The sequence below is a fragment of the Poecilia reticulata genome, chromosome 6 (genome assembly GCF_904066995.2).
Source record: "Poecilia reticulata chromosome 6, P_reticulata-male-v2, whole genome shotgun sequence".
NCBI lineage: Eukaryota > Metazoa > Chordata > Actinopteri > Cyprinodontiformes > Poeciliidae > Poecilia > Poecilia reticulata.
In genome coordinates, this window is record NC_088835.1 from 18,535,139 (window position 1) to 18,562,021 (window position 26,883).

General features: G+C 43.3%; 1 protein-coding gene and 1 long non-coding RNA gene across 4 annotated transcripts in view; one reads left to right on the forward strand and one right to left on the reverse strand.

Moving 5' to 3' along the window:
* znf469 (zinc finger protein 469) overlaps positions 1-13,157 on the forward strand; it is a 238,014-nt gene extending 224,857 nt beyond the window's left edge. For both annotated transcript variants that reach the window (XM_017305413.2, XM_008411476.3), the window contains one exon: positions 554-13,157. In XM_017305413.2, the coding sequence (XP_017160902.2) occupies positions 743-12,097 (11,355 nt within the window). In that variant the 5' untranslated portion in view covers positions 554-742 and the 3' untranslated portion in view covers positions 12,098-13,157. The remainder of the gene's footprint in view (positions 1-553) is intronic.
* LOC103466104 (uncharacterized) overlaps positions 1-26,654 on the reverse strand; it is a 67,305-nt gene extending 40,651 nt beyond the window's left edge. For both annotated transcript variants that reach the window (XR_014087889.1, XR_014087888.1), the window contains exons 1-2: positions 20,171-26,654; positions 16,384-16,457 (exon numbers count right to left, since the gene is read on the reverse strand). This is a non-coding gene — a long non-coding RNA (uncharacterized LOC103466104). The remainder of the gene's footprint in view (positions 1-16,383; positions 16,458-20,170) is intronic.
* Positions 26,655-26,883: the final 229 nt, after the last annotated feature.

Genomic DNA, 26,883 nt, shown 5'->3' on the forward strand with positions numbered 1-26,883 from the left:
CAGTATGAGTGGAAATAGGACTATGGTGATTATTTAAAATCCCCCGTAATTACACTTGATCCTGTGCATCAACCACATTGCAGTGTAATGATGCAATAGTGCTCTCTGCTGGCAAAAATAGAAAACACAATGAAGACTCTTTCACTAGAAAGTAACAGTATTTTATTATTATTATTATTATTATTATTATTATTATTATTATTATTATTATTAATTATTATGCCTCACTATAAGATTATTCCCTAGTTTTGTTTAGTTTTGACACAGTCGCCCTCATCAAAATCTGAATAAAGAAGCTTTTTTCTATACCTGTGTTGAACCCTACTCTTCAAATGTATTTGTTTTGCCAATAGATTCACAGCTTTGTCTTCAGTTTGAATGTCTAGACAAAAAAAAAAGATATACGTTTATATTTAAATAAATATTTCAAATGTCTTCTATAAGCTCATGTTTAGCAGTTTAAAAATATATTGCCAGGTTTTAAAAAGACGCACAAAAAACGACATTATGAAGTGAAAGATATCAATCTTTTCCTCTTTTCTTTTACCTCCAGGTCTGCTTTGCTTCAGTGCCAGATCCATAGTCCACCATGAGGGTGAAGAGATGAGCTTGCAGCGAGCGGCCCTGTCCCTGCAGTTCCTGCCAATGGACATTTGCTGAATTCCATTACCCAGAAGATGATGTCCCTGTCTCCCAGATACCAATTCTGAGGACCAGGCCTTCACAGCACTGACTGTGCATCATGGCAGGAGAGACTCAGCAAATGCATACAGTCAAAGAGCTGGATGCTGAGTCCAAACAGCAGGATGAGGGGACGGCGCTGGAAAAGCAGAGTGATAAAACCACAAAGGCGTCTTCAGAGCACTTTTCAAGCACAGGCACTGAGGTCGGGCTCAGCACCGGAGGGGCCAAGGCTAAAAAACTAGAGAAAGAAAGGAACTGTCCTCAGCAGCGTGAAGCTGTTATACGGCCACAGCAGACAGGGAAGATTGACTTCAGTTCACTGCAGAACAGATCGAAATTTGTCACTGACAGAACTTGGTCGACCGGGAAAGGAAGTCCCCAGTCACCCAGTGGAAAGGGTCGTAGCCGAGAGAAGGGGAAGCGGTCAGGGAAGACAGAGCGTGGCAACCCGCAGCAGCTGTACAGACTAAGCATTGCAAATCCACGCACCGTTGGCATAGCCTACCCACAACAGAAGGTTCTGCCACCCAAGAAGCTGGAACCCAGCCGTGGCCCGGTCTCAGGCAGCTACAGATTCAACATTCCCACCATGCCAGAGAGAGAGGCCGAGCTGCAGCAGCAGGAGCTCAGCTACAGCCGCTACTTCCAGGAGAATCCCTCTAATATTACCTCCCCAAGCTATACCTCACAGGCACTGGGTTCCTCAAGCGGAGCATCATCACACTCACACCCACCTCTGCCACAGCAACAGCAGCAGGCATCAATGGAGACTAACGGCACACAGGCTGGTAGTCAGCTGATGATGACTGAGTGTCCACTTAGTGGCTCAAATGTATGGCAGTCGCCTGAACGGACCTATAATGGTGCTAATTATGGGGTTTCGTCACAAAAATCCACTGCGCTCTCAGAAACCAGTAAGACGAGTGCATTTGTGCCTGCTCAGTTTCAGTATGGAGGATATCACTTACTGGAGCAATCAACCTCTGAATCTTTTGCCTGTGAACAGAACCCCCAGCCACATATCAGCCACAACTCTTTTTCCTTCTCACCTGGAAATGGGCAAAGCACTTCTCCGAACAGCTCTCAGTTCAGTACCGACCATCAGCCAGATAGAAGCTCTTATCCCAACCCGCAGCAGCCCCAATTTATTCAGGGGGTGGCATCATCCATCCAGTGTTCCAGAACTCAAAGTGAAGATTCACCCAGCAGTGACAACTCAGGTTCCAGCTCACAGCAGTCAGAACAGGGGAAGACCGCTCTACTTGAGAGCTCAGACATGAGTTCTCAGGCAGATTGTCAGGATGCAGCCGTCACATCAGGGAGTAAGAGAAACTGTCACCCCAAAGATGCAGCTGCCAGCCAGAGAACACTCATGCAGGCTGGTGTGCATGCAAGAAATATTTCACAGAGTCCAGATTCCCCGATGCACTTTCCTAACAGAACGTTCAACAACCCTGCACCCAGCAGCATTCACACGGGTTCATCACCTTTTGATAAATCCATCAGCAGTAAGGTCGTGAACAGGCTGCCGCACTCCTGGGAGGGACCTAATAAGACATATTCAACAGCAGATCAAAACACCATTCAGTACTCTGTCATGAACGAGAAGTTCCAGTTCCAGAACCAGACAACGATAGACCACAGGCTAAACTCATCTAAAAGCAACAGAATGCCCTGGCAGCAGATACGGCCAAACTCTGCCATGCCGAACCTCAACAGGATAGAATCATCGAGGCAAATAAGCAATCAGAAAATCGCCTACATGGTCTCGCCGTCTGACTGGCAGGATGAGAGTAAAGTGCACAAGCACAACTCATTCCAGAGCAGCAGAAGTGGCGACGTTCTTTCAAACCAAAGACACGAAAGTGTAAAACACAACAGTACCACTGTCTCAGCTTTTAAACTGGAAATGAACCACACGCAGTTATGCGAGGCCAAGAATAAGACAGGGTACTTTGGACTCAATCAGACCCTTCCGACAGGTCCATCGAGAAACTACAGCTACCCACCACTGCAGGTCCCGCCCATGGGGCTTTTAAAGGTGTCACCATATGAGTCTCCTTTGCCGTCTCCAGTCCATAACCCTGCATCAAGCAGCACCTGCTCCTCTCTCTCTCCGGCATCCACCAGCCCCGTCAATATTGGCTCAGACGACAGTCAGATGACAAAGTCAGCCCCACAACACCTGTTCTACCAACCTCCCCAAGGCAAAACTCAGTTGCAGTCAGATCACATGAGCACGCATTCCCACCAGTTTCATTCTGACGCTCCACGAAGCCTTTCCTACGTGCCAGACAGAGCCAAAGATGAAACGATGAACTTCCTGCAAAACACCACACATACAAAAACAGCAATGGACAGCAGTAAAGGCTACGTGGATAGTTTCGGCGTCGAGCACCACCAGCCGCCTCCTCCATATTCTGCACACCAGCTCCTAGCCAGCTCACTGGCCACTGCAAATCTGGATCAACTGGATGTTCTCCTGACGTGCAAACAGTGTGATCAGAATTTCAACAACCTGGCTTCATTTTTAGGCCATAAGCAGTACTGCGCTCAGAACACTTTTGCACAAAACGAGCTCAAAGATTTATCAAAGATGGAGGACAACAGGAAGTTCCACGCAGAACCGGTTAAAGCAGCTTTAGCCGTGTCGAGTCCTTCTCTCTCAAGGTGTCCATCCGACCTTCACCTGTCATTGCTGGGTCTCAACAAAAATGGAGAACTGATTTCTGACAGTGAAACAAAAGGAGATGCCAAAGATGACCCATTAAAGCTGGGTTTGTTCTCTGGTACCGGTAACCTTCATGTCTCGCTGCCAGAGCTGGAGATGGAGGATGCTAAGTTAGACAGCCTAATAACAGAAGCTCTCAATGGACTCGGATATCAGTCAGACAATGCAGAGATAGACAGCAGTTTTATTGATGCATTTGTTGATGATGACCTCACCACAGTCAAAGCATCCTCAAACAAAATATGTTTGAAAACTAAAGAATCTGCACTCCCCGAAAACAAAAGTAAACAAGCGGCCGACGAAAGATCCTTCACACAGGAAAAGTGTTACAACTCTCATATTGAGAGCAAAGGGAAAATGGCTGCGAGCTTGCAGGAGGATGAAAAAGTTAACGTTAAAAAAGATGGAGCTCATAAAAATTCAGAAATCGACTTCATGGATAAGGCATCAGAACAAGAGAGCAAAGCGAAAGAGACGAGAAAGCTGTGCAAAAGCGAGGACAAAAACATGAGCTCACAAAGGTTTCTCCTATCCGGCAAGTTTTCCGAGCATTGTGGCTTAAAAAGCTTTCAGGACAGCTCTGCACTTCGGGGGTCAGCAGCGTTGCAGGCCTCCACATCTCCAACCTCGAGAGCTGCAGCTAAAGAAAGCAAAAGGAAAAGCACTGGAGGGGGCACCTGGAGCAAAGAGCTCATCCACAAAATAGTGCAGCAAAAAAATAAACTCCACAAGCTTCACGTTAAAGGCACCAAAAATCTCCAGTTTTCCCTGGTGATGGAGCGGCTCACTCCAACAGTGCAGAATCCTGCTTTTGGAGAATATGATTACGTATCCGATTCGGATGATGAGTGCGAGCCTGTGAAGATAGCGAGCCAAGGCCGCCTGAATCAAAGCAGCCGCTGCAAATACACATACACCAAGCAGTGTAAATGGCGAGCAAGAAGTGAGAGAGAGAAGGCGGCGTGGAAGCATGAGTCCAAAGAGTGCTTTGAGATGAAGAAAAGTGAGGAGCTGTCTCTAACACCGGAAAAACACCAAAGACTCAGGAGGCAAGGCAGCCGGTCGTCCACAAGCAGCGACCTCAGCACATCTGTAAGCCCCAAAAGCACTGACCGCACTGACTCAGACAGCGAGAGAAAGAAAGACTCTCCAGAGCAGAAACACCATGACAGATCCAACCCGCAGAAGCTTTTTAAAGAGTCCAGTACACTTGCACTGACATTCACTAAATCTGTCAAGAAATATAACATTGACAAGACAAAATGTTCTGACAAAAAAGGAATTGCAGAGGACCCAGAGAAATATTCAAATCAAGAATTTCCCGATCTGCTCCCATCTACACAAAAGGCAAGAGAGGCAGACAAGAACTCTGAAAAAAGAGGAAGCTCTCAGGCCAAATCAAGAGGCAAAGTTGTGCCTCAGAAAAGTGACAACGGCTCAGTTGCTGACACCCTGCAGAGAACAGACAGTTTGAGCAGCAAAGACGGACCAACACAGTGCAAAAGCACAGATAAAAACAGTCTGGAGGTTAAGTCTCCGCCTCCCGTTATCACAGGAGAAGCTGATTTTAATGTCGACAGAAACACAAAGGATAAAACAGGCGAGGGGCCAAAAACTGCACAGCCCCAGCTATCAGGCGCTGCCACATTGGAGAAACAGAGTGAGAGTGTCTGCATGGTGAAAGAGGCAATTATTTTGGTCAATGACCTAGATGCACACAGACCCCCATCTCTTTGCACATCTTTGATGGATGAGGTGTGCCTGTCCCCGACTGGAAGTCAGAGCCCACTGATACAGAAAGATGCACTCCACCTCATGCCTTACCCCATGGACCAGGAGCAAGGCCTCATCAAATCCCCACTTTCCTTTGACACCTCCTCCATGTTCGGGGACCTCACGGCTTTCGACAGTGGCCTTTACTCGGAGATCCCCATTCAGAAAGACAGTTTTCATTCAGTGGAGAGCACAGCTGACAAAAAGGAGGCATTTGTCTCATCTTTTTCTCCTTTCATGGAACAAAGAGACTGGAATCTCATGGTTAACCCTGTGCTACGGGACGAGATATCCCAGTACAAAGGAATTTCCGAGAAATCAAATGAGAAAAAGTCCGATTACAGTCACATCCCATTGTCTCTCCCGGAGAAAATAATTGACTACAGCGCAAACCTCAGCAGCTGTGCATCAGAGGACGAGCTGGAGATCAAGAGAATAGTAAATGAGCTTGAAAATCAGCTTCAGACGACTAAGCTGGAAAGCCCACCACTCCTGATCCACGAGGGTCAGAAACAGCTGCAAATGAGCAAATTTTCACCCCTGCGAATTGCCGACGACTCTGAGCTTCAGCACAATCGGTTGAACATCAAATGCTCAGCTCAAACAAACCATCACTCCGAGACTTTCACAAACCCAGAACTCCCATGGCCCAGTACCTTTCAGTTTGACCTAGTGGGTGAAAATCACGGCCCCCACCCTGAGATTCACAGCGAAGCAGCAGCACTTAAGCATGAGCAACTCCATCCCGACGTAAATCTGGGGACGAACAGAGTGGAAAACGACACTCTCGGAGAAACAAAAGAAGATATTTCAGAGCAAAGAAGATATGCTGAAAACCTCATGAAAAGCTTGGAGGTAATTTCAGACTCTATCTTCCAAAAAGAACCTATTATATTGAAACATAAGGAGCCAAATGTCAACTCTCCCACCAGTCAACAACATGAAGAAGCTGAATGTCAGGCCTCTGGTGCAGCCGAGAGAGAAGATTGCTGCGAAAAGGAGGTAATTACCTCAAAGGAATGTATTTCACTGCTTTCAAATATCAGTAAGCAGAAGGATGAAACTAAAATCATTCACAACGAGTCGCAGTCATCTGTCCATGAGGACTCTGACCCTTCACTTGGAGGTAAGCAGTCCGTTTCCTGGCATGAACCTGAAGCCAGACAAGACGAGGATCACGACGCAGTAAACAAGGTTGAACCAAATGTCACGTCTGCTCACTGTTCAGCCGACAGCGAGGCAGATGATTTAAATCCGCTGATTAAAAGCAACGGTGATTGCAGAGAAGGCCGCGATGACCCAGAGGCAGCAGAGGAAATCACTCATCAACCTGAGGGTCATCCTTCATCACCGGCCCCAGCTGACCTTACGCAGCGGATTGGCGAGAAAATGGCAGGCGTGATTAAATCAGCACTGGAGCAACAATACACTAACAACAACAAGAATCCTGAAGGCTTCAGTTCACCACAAGCTGCAGAGTTGAAAGTGGGCAAAATAATTGAGACTTCAAAGCAAGACAATTTGACAACGATCTCTGCGTCTGAAAACCACAGCCCTTTGAATGCATACAGTAAATCAAATATGTCACTGGAGATGGTTAGCAAAGATAAGCCCTGCAGTCCTGAGCTAGTTAAAACCAATCCAGAAAGGTGCTGCTCACCCCTCCGCAACACCCCGTCTGCAGAGGGACAAAGCAATCTGTTGATCCTGCCACAGCCTGACGGCATCATTAACGGCGATTCCTGCAAAGTGACTCGGTTTAATGAGCCGTTAAAATCTGATACGGGCCTCGTCTTCGCCGAGCAAGAGGAGATTCTGAATGTTCAGGACATCAAAGAGTATCTTCCTGTTGATTTCATGGCAAGCCGGCAGAACTCGCCGTGCAGAGAGGCATCAGAAGAAAGCCGCGTCTTTTTGGAATCTGCCTCGCCGGCCAGTGCTCTTTTATTAATGTCTCACCAAACACCCACACAGATATTTGACTCGAAAGGAGAGTTAAACGCAAAGAATAAATGCAGCAGCGAATTTATTAGCAGATGCTCTCAAAATGCAAAATCTCCCATCGTCACGGACGACGGAGGGGCAGCAAAAGGCGATGATTCAATAAGCAGAGCAGCTGACATGGACTGCTCTCTGATAAGCACACCTCAGCTGGACCTCGGAATAATTCCAACACCTGAAACGGTCAGGTCCTCTCCTGTCGCTTTCAGACCTCCAGAGGTGAAAGACGAAGTTGAAAAAGGTGATCTGATGTACGATTTAAAGCTCAGCCCCCTGAACTACAACGACCTCTCAGACGAGCCTCCACAGCTGAATCAGTACGACTACATACCGATATCACCTGCCAGTAAACCAGAGGAAGATTTCGACACCAAGCAGAGACCCACAGAAAGCTGTGGGTCATGTGACCTGAGCGTTAATCCCACAATGATTTTCAAACAAACTGAGACAGAAGCAACGATGCCACTTGGCTCAGATCACGAGGCTAAACTGCAGCCATCTGATGAGCCCCTAGTCCTACAGCAGAGTATGAAATTCAATAGTTTTTCACTGGGTCTCACACCTGTCATCCAAAAGACTGAGTCCTCATGTGATAACACAAAGACAAGCCTGCCAGTATTTCATGATCCACTTCAGCCTGTTGAGGATTTGCAAATCCAAGCTGATCTTCTGACAAAAGCTGCATCAGTCAATCCAGATTCTCACAAGGCTCCTTTCGAAGATGCCGCTCTTCCCAAAAAAGCCTCACCGCTCATTATCAGTGAAAATGAGAAAATTCCCCTCCCACCAGAGAAGCAGCTGACGGCAGAGAGAGCCCCGTGTTCAGCAGGTCAGCAAACACACAAAGAGACGACACACAAGAAGTCACAGGCCAGCGATCCACAGGGCAAAGTGCTATGTGAGATTTGCTTCATGTGTTTCCGAACTGTGCCTGGTCTGAAGAGACACAAGGCCATGAAGCATGTAGCCAGAGCTGAGAAATGCACACAGGGCACAACACCGAGCCATCAGGGGACTGCGCTTATTTATGAAGCGCCGGTGAAAAAGCAAAAAGATGATTCACAGAGGTGTTTCCCAACAACCAAAATAGATGGGCTGCCTGAGCTAAGCGGCTCTCTCATCTCTAAAACGGCAGAGATTGGATCGGTCCTGGAGGAAATAGCAACTGAGATGAGCAGCGTGGCAGTGGATGAGATAAGCCATCAAAACCCTCCACTGCAGGCAAAGGCAAAGAAGAGCAACAAAGGAAGAAAGAACAAGAGCAGTGAGCTGAATCCTGACCCCTTCTCTGACGAGCTCCTGAAAATATTAAAAACAGACATACTTCAAGCCATAACCCCCGAATTTAAAAGCAGTGCTCTGCAGGAGCAAAGCAAATGCCCTGAGGTGAAAATCAGTGAAAGAGCAGCCCCAGAAGCTCTTGGCGAAGAGTTCTTTCACCATGCCGCTGCAGACACTTATAACAACACGAGCCAAACTCCACCTAAAGAGCCAAACGAGATGAATGAAACTGTGGCGCACATTCAGCTCGAAGAAACGAAGGTGACAGAAATGGCATATATAGAGACGTATGCAGAAAGTAATGTGGAAAGTGCATCTGTAGAGAAGGAGATCACTGGAGATTGCAATAAGACTGAATCGAAAGGAGCCAAGGACAGCCTTGGCTTGGAGATTCTTAGAGATGTTTCAACAGACATGAAATGCCCTACCAACAATCTAAATCCCACCTCCTGTCTGAATTCCTCCCCTCCCAGTCCGCCCGGCATCAGCTCAGACTTAAGGGCCATACTCGACGACGACACCACATTCTCACAGCTATTTCCCAGAGACGAGGAAACTAAGAGGAAAAAGTGTCCCAGAGTGTACGGCAAAAAAAACAAGAGACAGAAATTATCGATCCCTTCAGACGCGGCTGCAGATTACCTTCCTGCTGAAACTTTCATACAAAATAAAGACCAATACGTGGAACCCCACAGCATGCAGACCGTCACTGACCATCAAAGCAAGCGCTGCGAATATGAGACCATTTCCATTGACGATGCCATCATGCTGAACATGTGTCACAACAGCACTATAAAAGCCGACGACAATCCAGTGCCAGATGTTAATCAGAACAATCAGCAGGATGTTTGTGAGGTTGGAAATAATCATTTGAATCTAATTGAAAGCACTGTCAGTAAATCTACACCTGAATGGACCTCATCCAGTGACTTCACTGGCTTTGAATCTTGCCCAGTTGTGACCTCTGAACCTAGCGATTGCAAACATGAGGAGCCTCTGCCACCAACTCCCTGCACAATAGAGCCGCGTGTTGCAGAGGGCGCTCAGTCCTTCCAAACCATCGGCGCACAAAACATCAAAACAACATTTCAGCTACCAGAGATACAGTATCTGGACTCGGAAAAAGACGCTCAAGTGGCTCCTCTTTCTGAGACTGTAGATGCAGATGGAAAAGAGGATGAAAAATCCAGGAAAGCGACAGAGCGGCGAGGCAGGAAGCGACAAGACGGAGGGATTAAAGTCAAAGACAAGCAGTACAAATGCAAAGTGTGTTTTACCTGGTTCCTCACCCTCGGAGAGCTAAACTTCCATAAGCTGTCCCACAACCCATCCCCTCCTCCCACCTGTTACATGTGCGTGCAGCGCAAGTTCAGCTCCAGAGAGCAGCTGAGAGACCACCTGAGGGAAAAACACGCTAAAAATAAGACAGGAATCTGGACCTGCGGAATGTGTTTGAAGGAGATTTCAGATGTTTGGATGTACAATGAACACTTAAGAGAACACGCCACTCAGTTTGCCAGGAGAGGACAGTCTCAAGGTTCCATGCTTGGTATTTCTGGATGCTTCATGCAGGAAACGGCCGTGAAGAACTTTATATCCTCGATCATGCAGCAGCGACCCAGCAAAGCCAACAGAGAGTCAAGCAAAACTACTAAAGAACAGGACAAAGCAGCTGCAGGAGAAGGGAAAACCTTGGAGGGGGCTGAGACTAGGGCACACAAAACTAAAAGCAGCGGAGGAGGCGGAAAACAAAGCACTTTAACCCCAATCGAGGTCCTCCACAAAACAGAGACGCCAAAAAGTGTGGAGATGCATCCCAACTGCAAAGATCCTTCAAGAGACTGCCACCACTGTGGAAAACAGTTCCCCAAACCCTTCAAACTCCAGAGGCATTTGGTGGTGCACAACCTGGAAAGGATCTTCCTGTGCCACAAGTGCCCCGTTTCTTACCAGGAGGCCCAGGACCTCAAAGAGCATCTGAGGAGAGCTCATGAGGAGGTGGACGACCTGGATTCGAAGCACACGACTCTTTACACTTGTGAGCTCTGTGCAGACGTCATGCATGTGATTAAAAAGTCTTTCATCTGCAGCACTTGCAACTACACGTTCTCAAAAAAAGAGCAATTTGACCGTCACATGGAGAAGCACCTGTCGGGGGGGAATAAAGTTTTCAAATTCAGAGCCGTCCTCAGACCCGTCAAAGCGTCCGCCTCCAAAGAAAATGAGTGCGACTCACCAGCCAGTAAGAAGAAGAGGCTTCTCTCTGACAGTCTGCAAGAAAACAGCTCAGACAGCGGCATCGCTAGTTTGAGCTCACTACACTTAAACCAGAATGCTGACACGCAGTGTTCAAAGCCCTGCGCATCCACAGCTGATGACTCCACTCAGACCGTCCCGAATGAATACCACGACGATTCAAGCAACGCGAATGTGAAAATGGAGGATATTACTGCAGACTGCTCTCAGTTGCTTGAAGACTTAGAGAACTGCGTTCATCTGAGCTCATCCAGGTCCGCGACACCCAAGAAAGAGCAGCTTGATGTGACTCTGCTGCCAAACCTCGAGAAGGAGGATGACAGGAAATTGATTACTGAATCGTGTGATGTGAAAGAAGAGGATGAATCCGTTTGTATAAGAGCAGAAGGAACTTCATGGGCAGCATCTAAAGAAAGCAGCATGGCAGGGGAGAAGGAGGTAGTTAAAGATAAAACAGATTTGCCTCCAGCAGTTTTTGAGAACTCTTCTGTCTGCTCAACAGAAAATCAAATTTTTCTGCAGACACCTGAGTCTGCAGAATTAGCCGTTGATGAGTTAAAGCAGCAGGGGGATGATGAGCAGAGGCATTGCACATTGTCTTGTAATGACACTAAACAGCAGGCATTATCTCATGGTGCTGAGCAAGAAAGTAGCAGTCAGATGAAAAACAATGCCACCCCAGCGCCAACGCCAGAAAACACTAAAACCAGCACTGGAGCTGGATGTGCAAAGACGACGGGAGCAACGGCGGCCCCTCAGTCCAAGGTTTCCCTTCTAGCATCGGCTGCGACAGACGACAAGGACTTGGTGAAACCACAGAAGAGGAGGAAGGACATGAAATCCACAAACAACATGCAGAGGGTGTCCTCGCCTTTCACACAAGAGAACTTTGGTGTTGACTCTAAACCCAAAAAGAAATTTCGTCAGAGCAAGTCTGCAAATCCCTCGCTGCAGAGGAAGCTGGACGGAGCCAATGAGTATCCCGTGCTCTCCTCTGTACGGGACGATGTAGTTAGCAACAAAATCATTTCCAAGTGCAAGAATGTAAACTTGAGCTTACAGGCAAAAAGAGGTTTGCTTGAAAGCTGCACGCCAAAGAAGCCTGACACCGTTACACCTCAAAACGTGGAGAACAAAGCCAAAAGGGGACCTCTTGGGAGATCTGGGCATTCTCCTGTGTCTAAAGTGCCTTCAGTTCCAATGAACAATTCTTTAAACAAGCCAAGGCCAAAGATGGGGGTCAGGACAGTGGAGAGTAACTCTTACCGGACAGCAGAGTCACAGAACCACATTTTGAGTCAGTTGTTTGGTCAAAAACTCACCAGCTTTAAGATTCCTTTGAGGAAGGACACATCCGAATCTATAAACTGAGGGGGCGGGATGGGGATCTGTGAATAAGAGTCTGTAAATTTTTGCAGTTATAATTGTTTAAGACAAGTCATTATGGTGAATGAAATTGCACAGCTGTTTTCTGTGAAATACTACCGTTAATTACTTCCGTAGTCACTTTACGTCTTCTTATGTACATGTTTTTTTTATTACACAAATGTGAGGACAAATGACAGGTAGAAACTAAATATTTCATTGGGGACTTAAGCATCACTTGCATAAAGGAGACTTTAAAAAAAAAAGGAATAAAAAGCATACTTGAAAACAAAGTCAAATAATGTTTTTTTAAGTAACGCATCTCCGTTTTTACAGAAGTTACATTATTCTTTTAGTCTTTTTTTTGCTAAAGGACCAAATTGTGCCGTACCTTACTTGGACATTTGTGCGCCTTGAGTACATGCTTCCAACCTTTTCATTTTGTATTGTTTTTACACTTTACTGTACTAAGTTGACATTCATTATTATAAGGCTTTTGTATAAACACCTTGGTGCTACATGTTGTTTAAATTTAATGTGAACGCCCATGTCCTCAGAAGGGAGATCTGTAGTAATTACAACATATACAGCCAATAGTTTTTTTTCTACTTTATTGAACATACTGTATAAACCAAATCATTCATATGTAGGCAGAAAAAACACAAAACTTACAACAGCTTCTGGTGTATACGTAAACTCAGGTGCTGATGAGGACATCACAGTCCCTGGACCTGTATTTGGAGTTCTTTCCATGCACTGATAATACCACACACAAATGACAAACTCATTTATCTGTGTCTGTAACTCCAAATGTTTAATTATTAATAGTATTTACTTGGACAACAAAGGTGCTTTATCTTGTTTATACTGTATGTACCTTCATTGTATAGTATTGTAGGTAGAATATTGTTTGATGTAATGCTTCATGACAAAGTTTTATTTTAATAATGTGCAAAATGAATGACATTGAAAAGAAAGGGAAACTGCGCGTCTCTTGCAGGTTGTAAAGTGGTTCACTAAGTGCCTGTTTTACAGTTTGTTATTAAAGATCTGTATTGGTCTCTTATCGCTCTTCTCCTCCTTTGTTCTTGAAATGTTTTGCAAATGTTTCCTGCTTCCCCGCGGACGGCATCTGTCACCAAATGCATCAAACAGCCGAAGCAGTGGAAGCTGCTTGTGCCTGGAGGCAAAAAACAGGTGCACACAAAACAAAGTCTGACTTGATTTTTTTTTTTCTTTCTCCCTCTCTCAGATGAGCACATCAATGAGTTAACTCGTCATTTGAAAATTGAGCAAAAATTTACCGTTTTTTTTTTTTTTCTTTTACTACAGGGAAGCGTTTAATAGAAGACAGATACATTTATCCAGTCGTGCATCTGTCTCCGTGAGCGGCCAGCGGCTCTTGCTTGTGTCGCGCTGCTCTCTCACCACATGTAAAACAGCTTCTATTCCTACATGAATATTTTTCATCCTCACATAGGAATAAAAAGCCATATTACACCATGGCTTGCATGTAGAACTCAAAGACTGCAAACATGGAGGAGGAGAGTCTCACATCTTCCTATTCCTGAATTATCATGAGACCTGAGGAGAATAGAAGAAAGAAGAAACAATATAAAAAAGAAGTTGTCATTTTATGCTTGTAAAAGTATAGAACACATTTATTTAGAAAAACAGAAAATAATGATGAACAAATGCTATATGCGTTTTATCTAACAAATAGCTGTCATAAATGGATTGCTGCATTTTATAATTATGAAAGAAAGTTTGTTTTATTTCATTTAGTATTTCTTTCTAAAAATAAAATTAATTTACTTGTTTAGTTTTTCTCCTTATTTAAAAACATCCATTTTTAAGATTCATATTAAATTCTTGAAGTTCTTAAATAAGGACCTCACATTGAACTTTCATTTTGATTAACACATTTAAAATCATCCTCCAATAAGAAATTAAAATCTGGATTACATGAAATGTGCAAGTGCAAGAACCATTGTCACACTCACCAAAATGCATTAAAACTGCTTCTGAGGAGAAGCATTAATGCTTCTCCAAAATGATGTAATTGCTATCGTTTCCAATTGGTGATCTCATTTACATTATTGCCACTCTGCTGTTTTCTGCTAATGTAGCCATCCATCTAAGTCTTGATGCAAAGTCAGTGTGAGGAAAACACCGTGTTGCTCAAATAACTCTTTAATTTCAGTGGGAATAGCAGTTTGGCAGAAGCCACAAAGGCCATGTGACAGCAGGTAATAAAACAAGCCTATGCCGTGGTTCCTGCCTGCTCCTCTACAGAGTTATACATGTTATCAAAGTCTCTCCAGGATGGTTAAATTGAAATTCTCAACAGAAGGATGGCAGGTATGTTACATTTTGACCTTTTGCTACGGTCCAGTAAAAGTCATGAACAGCATACTAAAGATATAAATTCACTCCCGCTCTCCTCAGGCAGCTGTCAGGATGTTTTTTTTTTTTGTTTTGTTTTTTTGCAGAGATAACGACTCACACCGAAATCACTTGATTTTAACACCTCCTTTAAATTAAATATGGAAATGTTGCATTTATCCTTTCTAATGTGTATTTGATTAGAATATTTCCAATATTTTGTTTTTGTATTGTACTACTGATTTTAGCAAATTTCTGCTGATATCGGTTATTATTTCCAACAGAGGTGAAATCGCACAGGATCTGCAAGAAAGCAATCGTGTAAAAGACAACTTTACTCATTTAAAAAAATAAATAACATTAGTGCCTCAACAACATTGCCATGCATTGCTCTGTCTTCCTGTTATCTGCTGAAAGTTTGGTTCTCATAGCTTCAATTAACTGTAGACAAACTTTAAGAAACGTAGTTTCTATTTTCATTTGCTTTGTGCATTTCTATGTTGTCCTCCAACTTCAGAACGCCTCACTGATAGTCAAAATAGTTTGAAGCTTATTCACTCTGTAACAGAACGTTGTGGTTAGCTTCAGCTTATAGCTTAAGCCTGGTGCTTTCACTGATCAGAAATTCTTCCCTACCAATCGGTCATTGATCAAGTCAAAATCAACCAGTTATGCTCACCACACAACTCTAAAACACTACTGATAAAACTATGTATTAATGGGGTTTTTTCTTCAACAAATGTGGCCAGCGATAAAGTTTGATTCATTATCTGTTTTTGAGCATTTTTTGGAAAAGCTCAGCCCAGCTTCCTGTAAATCTAGAAACAAAGGGATAATTACTTATTTTTTTCATTTCTTGTAGAATCTGTATAATTTCCACAGAAGTCTTATGAGGATTATTTTTTTCTGAAATGAGGCACAGTGCCCTGTTTCATTTCTGCAGCCTAAAAATATTATAATCAGTAATGAATCAGGGAATTACTATTCTGCATTTTCACAGACAAAAACTGGCTGCCTGCATGCGTCTAATTGGGCGCGCAAGCCTTGACTGACACTGTACTAATTGAAAAAGGCTTTTTATGGAGCCTTTCCTGATTACTTTGACATACCTTGGTGACTTTCAGTTGATATCAGTCGACATGTTGCTGCAAATCTGCTGATGCGTTGAAAGACAACTGCTGCACTTTGCAACAAAAGCATCAAATGTTGAGTTGTTTAGTTCTCAATCCCTGTCTTGGGTACAAGCGCTTTTTGAATCCCTGACAACATGAATGGAAGGGAAATGGAGGGAAAGCATGGATAGCCGTCTGTTGGTACTACTGCTGTGAATCATCTGAATGCAGTTTTACACCATAATTAGAAAATAAATAACTAGCCGTGGATTACAATTAGATTTAGCGTAATTACACAAATAAGGCGTTTAAATACACAAGCAGCTTGAGCTCCTTCTGATCAATATGAGTGTATTCTGAACAGCTTGATCAACATCTTCTGTGTGGTAGAAATGTGACCAAAAATATGCAGAAAGAAGTATGCCATGTCGCCTGAATAAAAAAGTTACTTTTCGCTGCTTCTTCAGAGAATCCACGGTTCTTTTTTTTTTTTTTTGACGGCGGCTGGGATTAAAATACATCACACCACAGGAATCTTGGCAAGTCAAGGACTCATTCGTGAGCACGGTGCCCGGAAGGCTGCATGATTGATGAGTTCAGTGACGTCAGAGTCATCAGGAAGTACAAGCCGAACGCCTGTGATTAACATGTCAACTGTGTGAAACTGAAAGAAAACGTTGCTTTTACCTTTTCCATCTATCTTCCCAATGATCATACTATAGTATTGATTAAAGAAAGATGAAAGCCTTTATGCTTTCATAGATATTCGTTGCGTCTGCACCTGGTTTTTTTTACCTGAACCTCGTCCCCCTGCTTCTTCTTTGTGCGCTGGTGAAAATCCCCCCCCCCGTTGGCCGTCTGGTCAGGAGCTGTGGTTGATGAAGAGAGAATTAAAGCAGAGACTTCAGTGTGTTTTGTCAAAGTTTAACCCAGAATGTGTCACACAGAGTGAGTGGGAGCCCCACACACCCCACTGTCAGGCGTCTTTTTATCATCTGATATATGAGGGAAATTCTCCAGAGGCACAGTTATGCAGGAGCATGACAGGAGCGCTTTGCACTTTGAAGTAGAGTGACATTATCAGTAAGTATGGTCTTGAAATAGCATCTCATCTCTCTCTCTCCCTCCCTGCCTCTCTGCCGTTTCTCTCCCGCATCTATTTTCCTCAGCCGCCACCCTCATTTTCCCGCTCTTCCCTTCTCCCTCGCTTTTCTTGCCTCCTCACCATCAATTTCCATTTCTGTATCTCATTCCCTCTTCCCGTTTTTCCCCGTGCCTCTCCCCATTATCTTCTGCCTCCCTTTATCTCACTGAAACTGCTTTTTTCTTTTTTTTTTCAATGTTTCACCTCTTTTTCCAGACATCCGCCTATTTCTCTGCATCTATCTCCATTCCCTCACTTTGTATCCCCCTGTCTCGCTCTAGATCGTGCTGCTGGCTGCCTCTCAGGGAGGTCACGAGTTCAGGGGCAGATAGAGATGGGCTGCTGGTCAGCGGTAATGACACGTGGGCTGAGAGGCCTCTCGGGTCGCCTCTCCTGGGGATTTGAGGCTTTAGCAATCGCAGGGGGAGATAACCAGATAGAAAGATGGGGGAAAATGTGTTGCACCAAAACAGGAGGGACGAGTGAGCATCCAGTTTTCCACACATATGGGCGAGGGAGGTCAGTCGCAACAAATGCGGACATTGATGTCTGTAATCATTTATGCTTAGCACAAGGATGTTGATGAATAATTAATCAGGAAAACATAGGGTGGGAGCAAAACCTTTTCCTATTTTTTGGGAGAGATGTACGTTCTTTGAAATATGTACTGAAACATGCAACCCACAGATATGTGGTAATGTGCAACAGCAACAGACAGTTTGGTTAAGATGTGAATATTTCTTTCGGAGGCTTAGATCTCTATAGCTATTTTGTTAAAACACTCTTACATCCCCTGGACTTACATTGTAATTCAAATCAACAAGTGTGAATAGCAAGAACAAAATTGACTTCTAAGCATGGGTGCCACCATGGCAAACAAAGCAGACAGTCTTATATCCATACAATTTTTTTTTATGCATAAAATTGTGAGATAAACCGAATGGCTTCAATAAGATGCAGCATTTATATAACTTGCTTTTTTGTCTTCTATTGAGCCTCTGGCACTTTAAAGATCACATTCCACATATTCATGTCAAAAATGAAAAGAGATAAAGTATTTTAAAATTAAAGAGGCAAAATCTATTAGAGGTTAAACATGCATGTTTAATTACATCAAATTGGTTTATTTTTGACAAAAAGGTAGTTGAAAACAAGAGGGATTTTTTTTTTTTTTTTTCGATTGGAACTCAATTTCAAGACAGATCAATGTACCTCCACCCTGTTGCCCACCCTCCTAATATGGCAAAACTTTCTGAAGGCGCCCCATGCCAGTACACAGAAAATACATTTAAAGTAATGCTAAAGCTGGCTCTGGATTCTCGAATGAATGGCCTCTCTCCAGGAAGTCGTGGTCTCTTCCTGCCAACAGAGCCTTTATCAACTCAACCATTTGTCATTTTAGTCAGCACCAGGGGAGCGAACAGGCTGCACACAATGGCTAAAAGTACCTGTGTCGATGGTCCAGGTTTACAGAAATAAATGGTGTGGTTTTTGCAAAGGGCTGCGCAAACAAATGAAAGGCTTTTAGTGCGAGTGCAACACAGCAAACAGCAGCAGGTGTGTAGAGAGCTGCTGGCATCACAGAGGACATGCTACTATTTTCGAAGGAAAAAGTTTGCACAACGCAGATATCTTTATTTTCCACAAGCTGTGTTTGCAAATATTTTAGTCTGTTTTACTATGATTTTTTTTTTTTTTTTTAGTCTTTTAAAAGTACAAAAGATTCTGTGTGCAAATATAAATAGAAAGCTCGTCCTTCATGATATTTCTAATTTTACTATTTTATTTCTGTGAAGATAGAGACGCTCACTGATCTGGACCTGGCACACTTTGGAGACAGTACCTCAGACATATTCCTCTTTTTATAGTGTTTGTTAATGATCTATTTGGAACTGATTGAGAAATAAAAAAAATAATAGAAATATGCTGAACAATTTTTTTTTTATCTAATAAAAAAAATAGGACAAATTTGACAATATTTTTGAGAAAGTCTTCATTGTTCACGTTTCTAATTACCAAAAAAATTATGTTTTCAAGAACTTGTTTTAACTGTGAACCAATTCAACTGTCAGTCTTTCAGATATCTTCCTGTGCAGACAGTCAAAGGCAATTCAGCTTTCCTTAAAACACAATTGAAACACATCAATGGATTAGCTTTGGATCAATCTACCAGTTATTAGCGAACCAGCATGCAAGGACACATGCAGTTACATCGGCTGCAACACAGCGGTCCCAACTTCCAGTTGATTTGACGATCAACTGAGCAACACCAAATTTGAGATAGCAGCTGACGTAATGTTCTTTCTCTCACTGTCCTGGATGGCACCCGGGACACTGATCTGCATTGGACCACTTTCTTCAGACACCAGTCTGATTTGGTTTCCCACTATAACCTTCATCCCCATCTCCCTCCCATGAGACGCACTGCCTCGTCTTCGCCCACAATCGTCTGTATCCATCACAGAGGATCCGAGGTGGCTAACCTGACATTTGATGTGGCACAAAATTGGATTTCCACTGTGATTTTCTCCTCAAGCCCCTCGTGGAGTGTAATCCACACTGTGACTAATTGAGTGACGTGCCAACAGCCCGGGTGTGTAAATAGATGTCTGCTTGGACCTGCTTTTTCTTAATCTGATGGCCAAAAGGGCAATCATCAGACGGAGCGAAGGAATAATGCACACCTTTTTGTCAATGTCATTTCTTGCTGTTGTCTGTGCATTCAATGTGACCCGGCAGACATTGTCGTCTGGCTTGATGGTGACATTCATAAACTAATCCCAGGAACAGGAAATCAATTTTCTCGTTGCAACAAACAACACATGCTTTGGACTGCCTGAGAGTGTGTGATTGGATATTTTAATTACCAGATTACACTATAACATCATCCCATAAGTAAACTGGGAAGCAGAGGTGTCAGTGGCAGATGTTATGGGATGACTCACCACAGCTATGACACCTGTCGGACCACCAATGTCTCAGAAGGCATTATTTTAACCAAACAAATCCGTCATTAAAACAGAGGAAAAGCTCTATAACAAACACCCTATGGACAGTTTTGTTGCTTTGTGCACAATAAATCCTCATCTTCTAATCTGACTGGATCTGATTTTTTTTTTTTTACCAATGTTTTCCTCCCTAGAGTTTTTTTCCTTTCCTTTCAGTAAAAAGCAGAGAAAACTTTCCACTAATCAGTGTGTGTTCATCTCCCTTTTATATTCACACGCCGACAAACAGAAACCGGCACAAACATTCACTGAGACGCAGAAGTCTACATTCAGCGCACCCCTGTTTGGAGGTTTGCTGTGACACATTGTGAAAACAGAGATAGCACCCTGAAGAGGTGAGCCACTCGCAGCAGTTAAAAGCATAACAGCAGGAGACAAAATAACAGTGAATGACCGCACTAACTGACGGGTGATAATGTGGCATACGTACCTGCGGGGGTTTCTGTCGCCGGGGCTCTCCCCCTCGAAGTTTCCCTTTCCTCCCCTCTTTGTGGCTCAGCCTGCCAGTGTGTTTTCAGGAGGCAGAGAGAGTCGGGAACTGGGGCTCAGCTGCAGAGACTGACATCATCCCTTTCAGAGAGGAGGTTTTCCCCTCCCGCTATCTGCACCCTCTCTGTGTGTTTGTGCGTGTGCGTGTGTGTGTGTGTGTTTCACTCTCCCCATCTCTCCCAGCTTCACACTCCGTACAGTACTATACTCCTCCCATCTCTCCCTCCCTTTCTCCACTATTTTATCTCGTTTTTTTTTTTTTTTTTGGTTGTATTATTGCTGCTATTTTTCAAAGCCACCATAGGTGAATGACCCCACACTAAAACTCTGGCTTTATGAAAAGTAACAAGAGTCTCGCCGGGGCTACGCTATTAATTTCAGCTGAATTTCTTCTCCTTTTTTTACTGCTTATAATAAAGCACTACAGAAGAAACCTACCTGTCAGAGGTTTTGCATCGAGTTTTTTTTTATTTTTTATTACTGCTCTCCACTTCCTCTCTGCATCTCCTATCAGAGCCTAATAGGCAGTCCACCTTCACCTATCCAATTCTTTTAGATCAGTAGGAAGGAGGAAAAAAAAGAAAAGAAAAGAAGGAGCCACTTTTAAGTGTATTGAGATGGATGCCTGCTGTGGTGCCTGCATCTGTGGAGATTGGTGTTGCTGTCCGTGGTGCTGATTACAGCTGAAGGAGACATCACTAAAGACAGCAGTGACCCTGCAGACCCAGAGAAAATAGCCTTCAACAGAGTAGGGAAGGAGGAGGGGGGTAAGGGGGGGGGGGACAGAAAACACAACTTCACACACACGTTCTGAAGACAAAAAAACCACACACACATATAGAGACTCAAATCTACCTCCCAGCCTCCTCCTCTGGCTCCCACGGGCATTTCTCTGTGTCTCAACTCATTTAGGCTTACATTCATCATTGTAAGGTAACTGTGGCAGGTGGGATTAAAATGGATTAGCCCTATTAAAGAAATGTGTGGTGTATATTACACTCAACCCAACCTAAGCCACACACGCACACGCATGCACACCCCCACGCGCACGCACACACACACACACACACACACACACACACAGACAAACAGAGAGAGCCCCCCACAGAGCGACATGCATTCAGCTGCAGGGGGAGAAAATAAAACTGTAATGCAGGAGAACACGCTCAGTCTGGTAAAGGCTAAAACCAGCTGGATTGGAGGCAAAACGGCCAACAAGGCAGCCTGATGGTGGTACAACCAGCATCCGAACAGGAGGGAGAAGTATAGATGCTGTGTGCATTGCCGCTTTTCTGCCACTCACACAGTGGACTCCTTTTGTTGTCTTAACTCTCGTCTCAAGAGGTAGCTTTTAGATTCTCGCCTCCTTGTTTCCATAGTGACACTTTTCCTCCTTTGTGCGAGAGAGTCTGTGTGTATTTCAGAGACACACAGAGAGAAAAAAAAAAGACAAGCGTGGGGAGGAAAAGAAGAGTGGGGGGATGACAGCAAGATAACTTGGTTCACTTACATTTATTCACTAAAAATGAGAAAAAGGGAAAATAAGTCCACATAAGTCAGTTTTCTACACCGAGGGAAGCATTTACTGTCTCTTTTTCAGTGGAAATCATCACTAAGTTGCTTAACTTTTTGTTGGGTGGCTTTGCAACAGCTTGCAACACTAAAAATAGCAAGTGCTAATTTCTCCAAATATATATTTTTAATCATTTATATATTCAGTTACGTGTCAACTGCGGAGGCGGGCAGTTTTCTGCTCTTGTGTTTTTTTTGGGTTTATTTTAATTTTTATTTCGAGAACAAAGATTCAGCTGGAGCTCATTTCTGTCTCTTCTCTTTGTGATGAGGGACTGCACCTTTTCACACATTTTAAATAGATTCTTCGCCTCTCTGGGATCTGGATCTACACCAACCGTGGGAACATATTCTGTCTGAAACCATATGGCGGTCCTCACACATGACATAATTAGACAAAAAACATAGTAAACAAGCATCACAGAGCTTTGCTCAGGAGGTTATATCTTATTCCCTCCCAGCGCCGTCATTCAGTCTAATGAGAGGTTAGTCAGTGAGCAGCTGCATCGAGATTTGGTAATGAAAAACATTGGGAATGACCTTGGAGGGTTCAACTATCAACTAGATAAAATACTACCTAATCTGCAGTGCACTGCGCGTAATAAATTATTAATTATGGACATTAAATGGCTGAATTTATCACTTTCAAAACAACCTAGGTGGAGTTGGGAGATTGATGGCAGGGAAACAGATGTGTGTGTTGTGTGCTTCTGCACCTTTTTGTTCTCTTATTGGGACCTTTTCTGTCTTACAAACCAACTTTGTGGGGACCATTTGTTCTCTTGAGTGCTGAAGTTCTTTCTGGTTTGATTCTTTGGATCCCAGATAGACTGTGTGAGGTGAGACTAATTCAAATACGCATTTCACACACTTAGCCTGTGACGGTGTATGTGTATCTGTTTTTTTTTGTTGTTGTTGTTTTTTTACTTCATTAGAGCCTTTGCTGGTATGCTTACTGAGGATAATAAAACATACTACGTTACCTGTCAAAGTCATGTGTGTCTTCCACCTCTTGGCATCATGGGTGAGTGACTTAAGTTTTGCAACCCGTCTCTATGTTGAAGCAAACAAGAAAGTATGTTTGTGTCAGTTATTCACAAAAGGATTGAAAGGATACTGCTTCTGTTCGGTCACTGTGTGGCAGCAATTTAGGTACTTGGAAGAAAAGATAATCTGTGACAGAGAAGATATGAAGGATTTTTAAGATGTGTCACTAGGAGACTAAATACCAGTGAATGCCACACTTTTCTGACTTTTAATGATAAAAAGAAATTAAAGCCTTGAAATGTGTGTCCTCCATTTCACAATTAAGCCGTTCTTTCCATTGGTTTGTAAAACTCCAGTACAATACCTTGTAGTCCGTGATGGGAATTTAACAGAAAAGTAAAAAAAGGTTTTTAATTCAGTTTATTTTTGTCCTCCCATCCACCGATACAACTAAGATCGTTTGTATCTTAGTTTGTATTTTCTTCCAATAATTGTGTTGAGGTACAATGAATTTGTCTATGTAAAGGGTAATTATGTAGCATCATATCTATGAATATATATACAATTATATATATTTTTTGATAGACTAGCACAGAGAGAAACAATATTTTAAGTTGTTGCTGTGTTTTTGCTGCACAGTTATTGTTTTTTAAATTACTTTATAATGACAGGTATGAGAGGAGGACTAAGGCCTGGAGAAAGAATTGCTTCACTGTAAATCCTCCAAAAAGAAGAAGAAAAGCTGTGCGTGAGTGTAAGCGTGCGCGCCCCCATTTGAAAGTGCATATAAGTTTAAATCTCCTTTCTCGGCCCAGTAGGAATCTGCACAGAGAAACGACTAAGCCGAGGAGCAAATCCCTTCTCCCCATGCCCTCCAGCATCTCAGCCAGCTGAGTTCCACATCAGTGAATCTGATTCACGAGCGAGGACACTGGAGGCTCTGCCGAGACGCAGGGTTGACTACACATAAGGGGATTGTCTAAACTGAGACGTCTGCCATGTTGAGCTGTCACAATTCTTGCGCATAAACAAAGATATGTCAGAGAAACCTTAATTAAATAATAGAAGAGAAAATACTGTCTTTCAGGCTTGCTCACTGTTGAATTTTATGGAGGTTTTACAGTTCCCTGAAAAACTATTCAAACCCCCGGAAGTTATTCACGTTTTTGTTAAGCTGCCATCACAAACTTTGATGCATTTTTCTTTTTTGTTTTAACATTTTGTGTAATAGACCAACACAAAGTACTGCATAACTGTAAAAAGAAAGAAAAAAAGACTGATGGCTTCAGAATGAATGTCTGAAAAGTTTGACATGCGTATGCATTCAACCTTCTTTAATCTAATATAATTTAATCGAACCTACTGTAAGCGATTCAGACATTAAACAACTTATAAATAGAAATTTGAATAGAGCTGTTCAGGATAAGTCTCACACAAATCATGAAAACTGCACTAGAGGTCCAAGATAAACCTATGAGGTTTAATGCGGTGTTAGGTTATGAAACAGTAACCCATGCTTTGATTATTTCACAGAGCACCATTTAATCCATCATCTGATAATGGAAAGAAAGCAGTAAAGCCACCAAGTCATGGCCATCCACCCAAACTGACAGTGCAGCCAAGGAGAGCATCAATCAGGGAAGCAGTCGAAAGGCCCATAGCAGAGGTCCAACGTTCAGATGGGAAGGTCTGTTGGCGGGGCAACATCATGGCTCAATGTGTGAGAAAGGTCCAATTCAGACCTGAGTTAAAAAACAATTTCAAAAAATCTTTAACAAGAATTGAAAGCTGATGGTCATAAATTCTCTCTCAGAATAACTGAACTGTAGCTGTTTTGTAGAGAAGATTGTTCAACCATCTGTTTTCAAACATGCAAAGCAGGTATAGACATCCCGAAAGACATGCAGTAGCAGCTGCAGCAAAAGGTGCTTCTACACAGTAAAAAGTCAGAGAAACAGAATATAAAGGCATGGTAGGTTTCCTTTGTAAAACATAAAAAGCACAATTAAAAAAGTATGCAACATTTTCCTTCCACAGAACCAACGGGCTTTTATTTGTGTTTGATATCTCGTGAAATATGTTTAAAGATTGAGTGCGAACAAATTTTGTTGGTGCAGCAAAAGGAAGGCATAGAAGAGTACCTGAAAAGGGTAAGAACCCATTTTTCCACAGCTACTTATCTTCCCCCTACACTTTCTGAATCTTTAATGATGATTAACAGGGCAGCGCGGCATCCTGCAAGTGTGAAGCCAGGAATGGCATTAGATAAACTGGAACCGTTCCCTGTGAGCGGCTGGAGGTAAGTGCCGGTCCTTGACACCCGCTCTGGATTTGGTGTGAGAGGGGTGCGGTGACTCAAACAAGCAGAAAAGGAGAAGGCAGCGAGTGTTGAAGAAGAAAGACTGTTGGCGTCAGCGGCGTTGACTGATTCTCGAGTGGCTCTGAGCCGCTCTCGACAGCAGCTTGAAGTCATCGTTAAGCCCGGTATTGCTCAGCTGCTCCATCAACCCACAGTTATCTCCATAAAAAGAACTTCTATCACCCCAACGGGGAGGCTGAGACGGAGGTGCCGCGCTCCATCCTTCACCATTTCAAATTACTGTAACCCACCTGCCAGACACCTTCCACTGCAGGCACAAGTGGGGCCGCGATACCTTGTAAGGATTTGTTATCTCTGAGATATTGAAGTTGCTCGACCATGTGATTTCTGAAGTAGGGTGTGTGTGTGTGCGTGTGCGCGTGTGTGTGCGTGTGTGTGTGCGTGTGCAAGTGACTTCAAGCAAGTGGTGCATAACTGTAGACGGCTCTGTAGTCTTCTTTCCACTTTTCTATTTTGTCTTGAATCAATCCCTAGAGTGTAACAATACCTATTTCTCTCTGTATAATTGGACTGGATGACGGACACATCTGAAGTCAGCCGATGAAAGCCTCTCCTGACAATGAAGTGTCTGGCCTGTGACATGACTTGAATGAAGAAGAAGATGGCACTACCACACACACACACACACAAACGCATGCGTACACCCGTACACACACATTCACTGTAAGAGTGACACAGATGAGCAAGGCAGCACCAAAATTATGTACACTCACTCATTTTCTGTGACAAATGAGTGAGTAAATGCAATCCCTAGAACAGGTACCGATCCCAAAGACAAAACAGATGCCAGATAAAATTTGATGATTTGTGTCATGATCTCCAATCAGTTCTACAATAAATCTCTTCTGCATAAGCAAACGGTGCGCTGAAGATGTGATTTATTGCATCGCAAACCACTCATCTACCCTGAGATTGTGTGTTCTGCTTGCTCTGCATAACACTAGTTTGACAGACTGTAAGTTTGAATAGCTGCCAGCGAAACAAATTATTTTCCAGTTTCCCCCGTTATTCTGGCGTGCCTATTTATATCTGCCTGTGAGGGTGTGAATTTAATATCCTACATCCTGGTGCACATAAACCCACACACAGGCACATGGGGGAGATCTAATGCACATTTTCAAACACACACACACACACACACACACGCATGCATGCTAAAACTGTGAACAAATCACCATAGATGTTTCTATATAAAATGTTCAAAGTGATGTTTGTTGAGCCGGATTCCCAACTTCTGCCCCAAAAAGCATAAAACATCTTAGTCTCTTGCTGTATTTGCTGTTCGCTTTGTCACCAAGGAAACCACCACTGCCCAAACATTCTCACGCTGATGGACACTTATATTAAGTGTCTTCCCTTCTCTCCCTCGGTTAAACCCCCCCACTTTCCCTGTCGCTTTCATCTCCCTTCTCTGTCATCACTTATCATCCTGTGGCCAAGCAGGTAAACATCTCTAAGGAGGACTGTTTCTCCCACAGTCAGTGTGTTTTTTTTCCCGTCTGTTTTTCCTAACATTATCTAGCTGTGTTGGATTAAACCAATGGATATATATCAATCAAGCTCATAATCAGGCTCATAGATTATTGACTATTAAAATTCAGTCAGAAAGATGAATGACTTATCCAATTAAGTGATTTTATATATAAAATCACTTAATCCATCCATCCATTTTATTTATATATATATATATATATATATATATATATATATATATA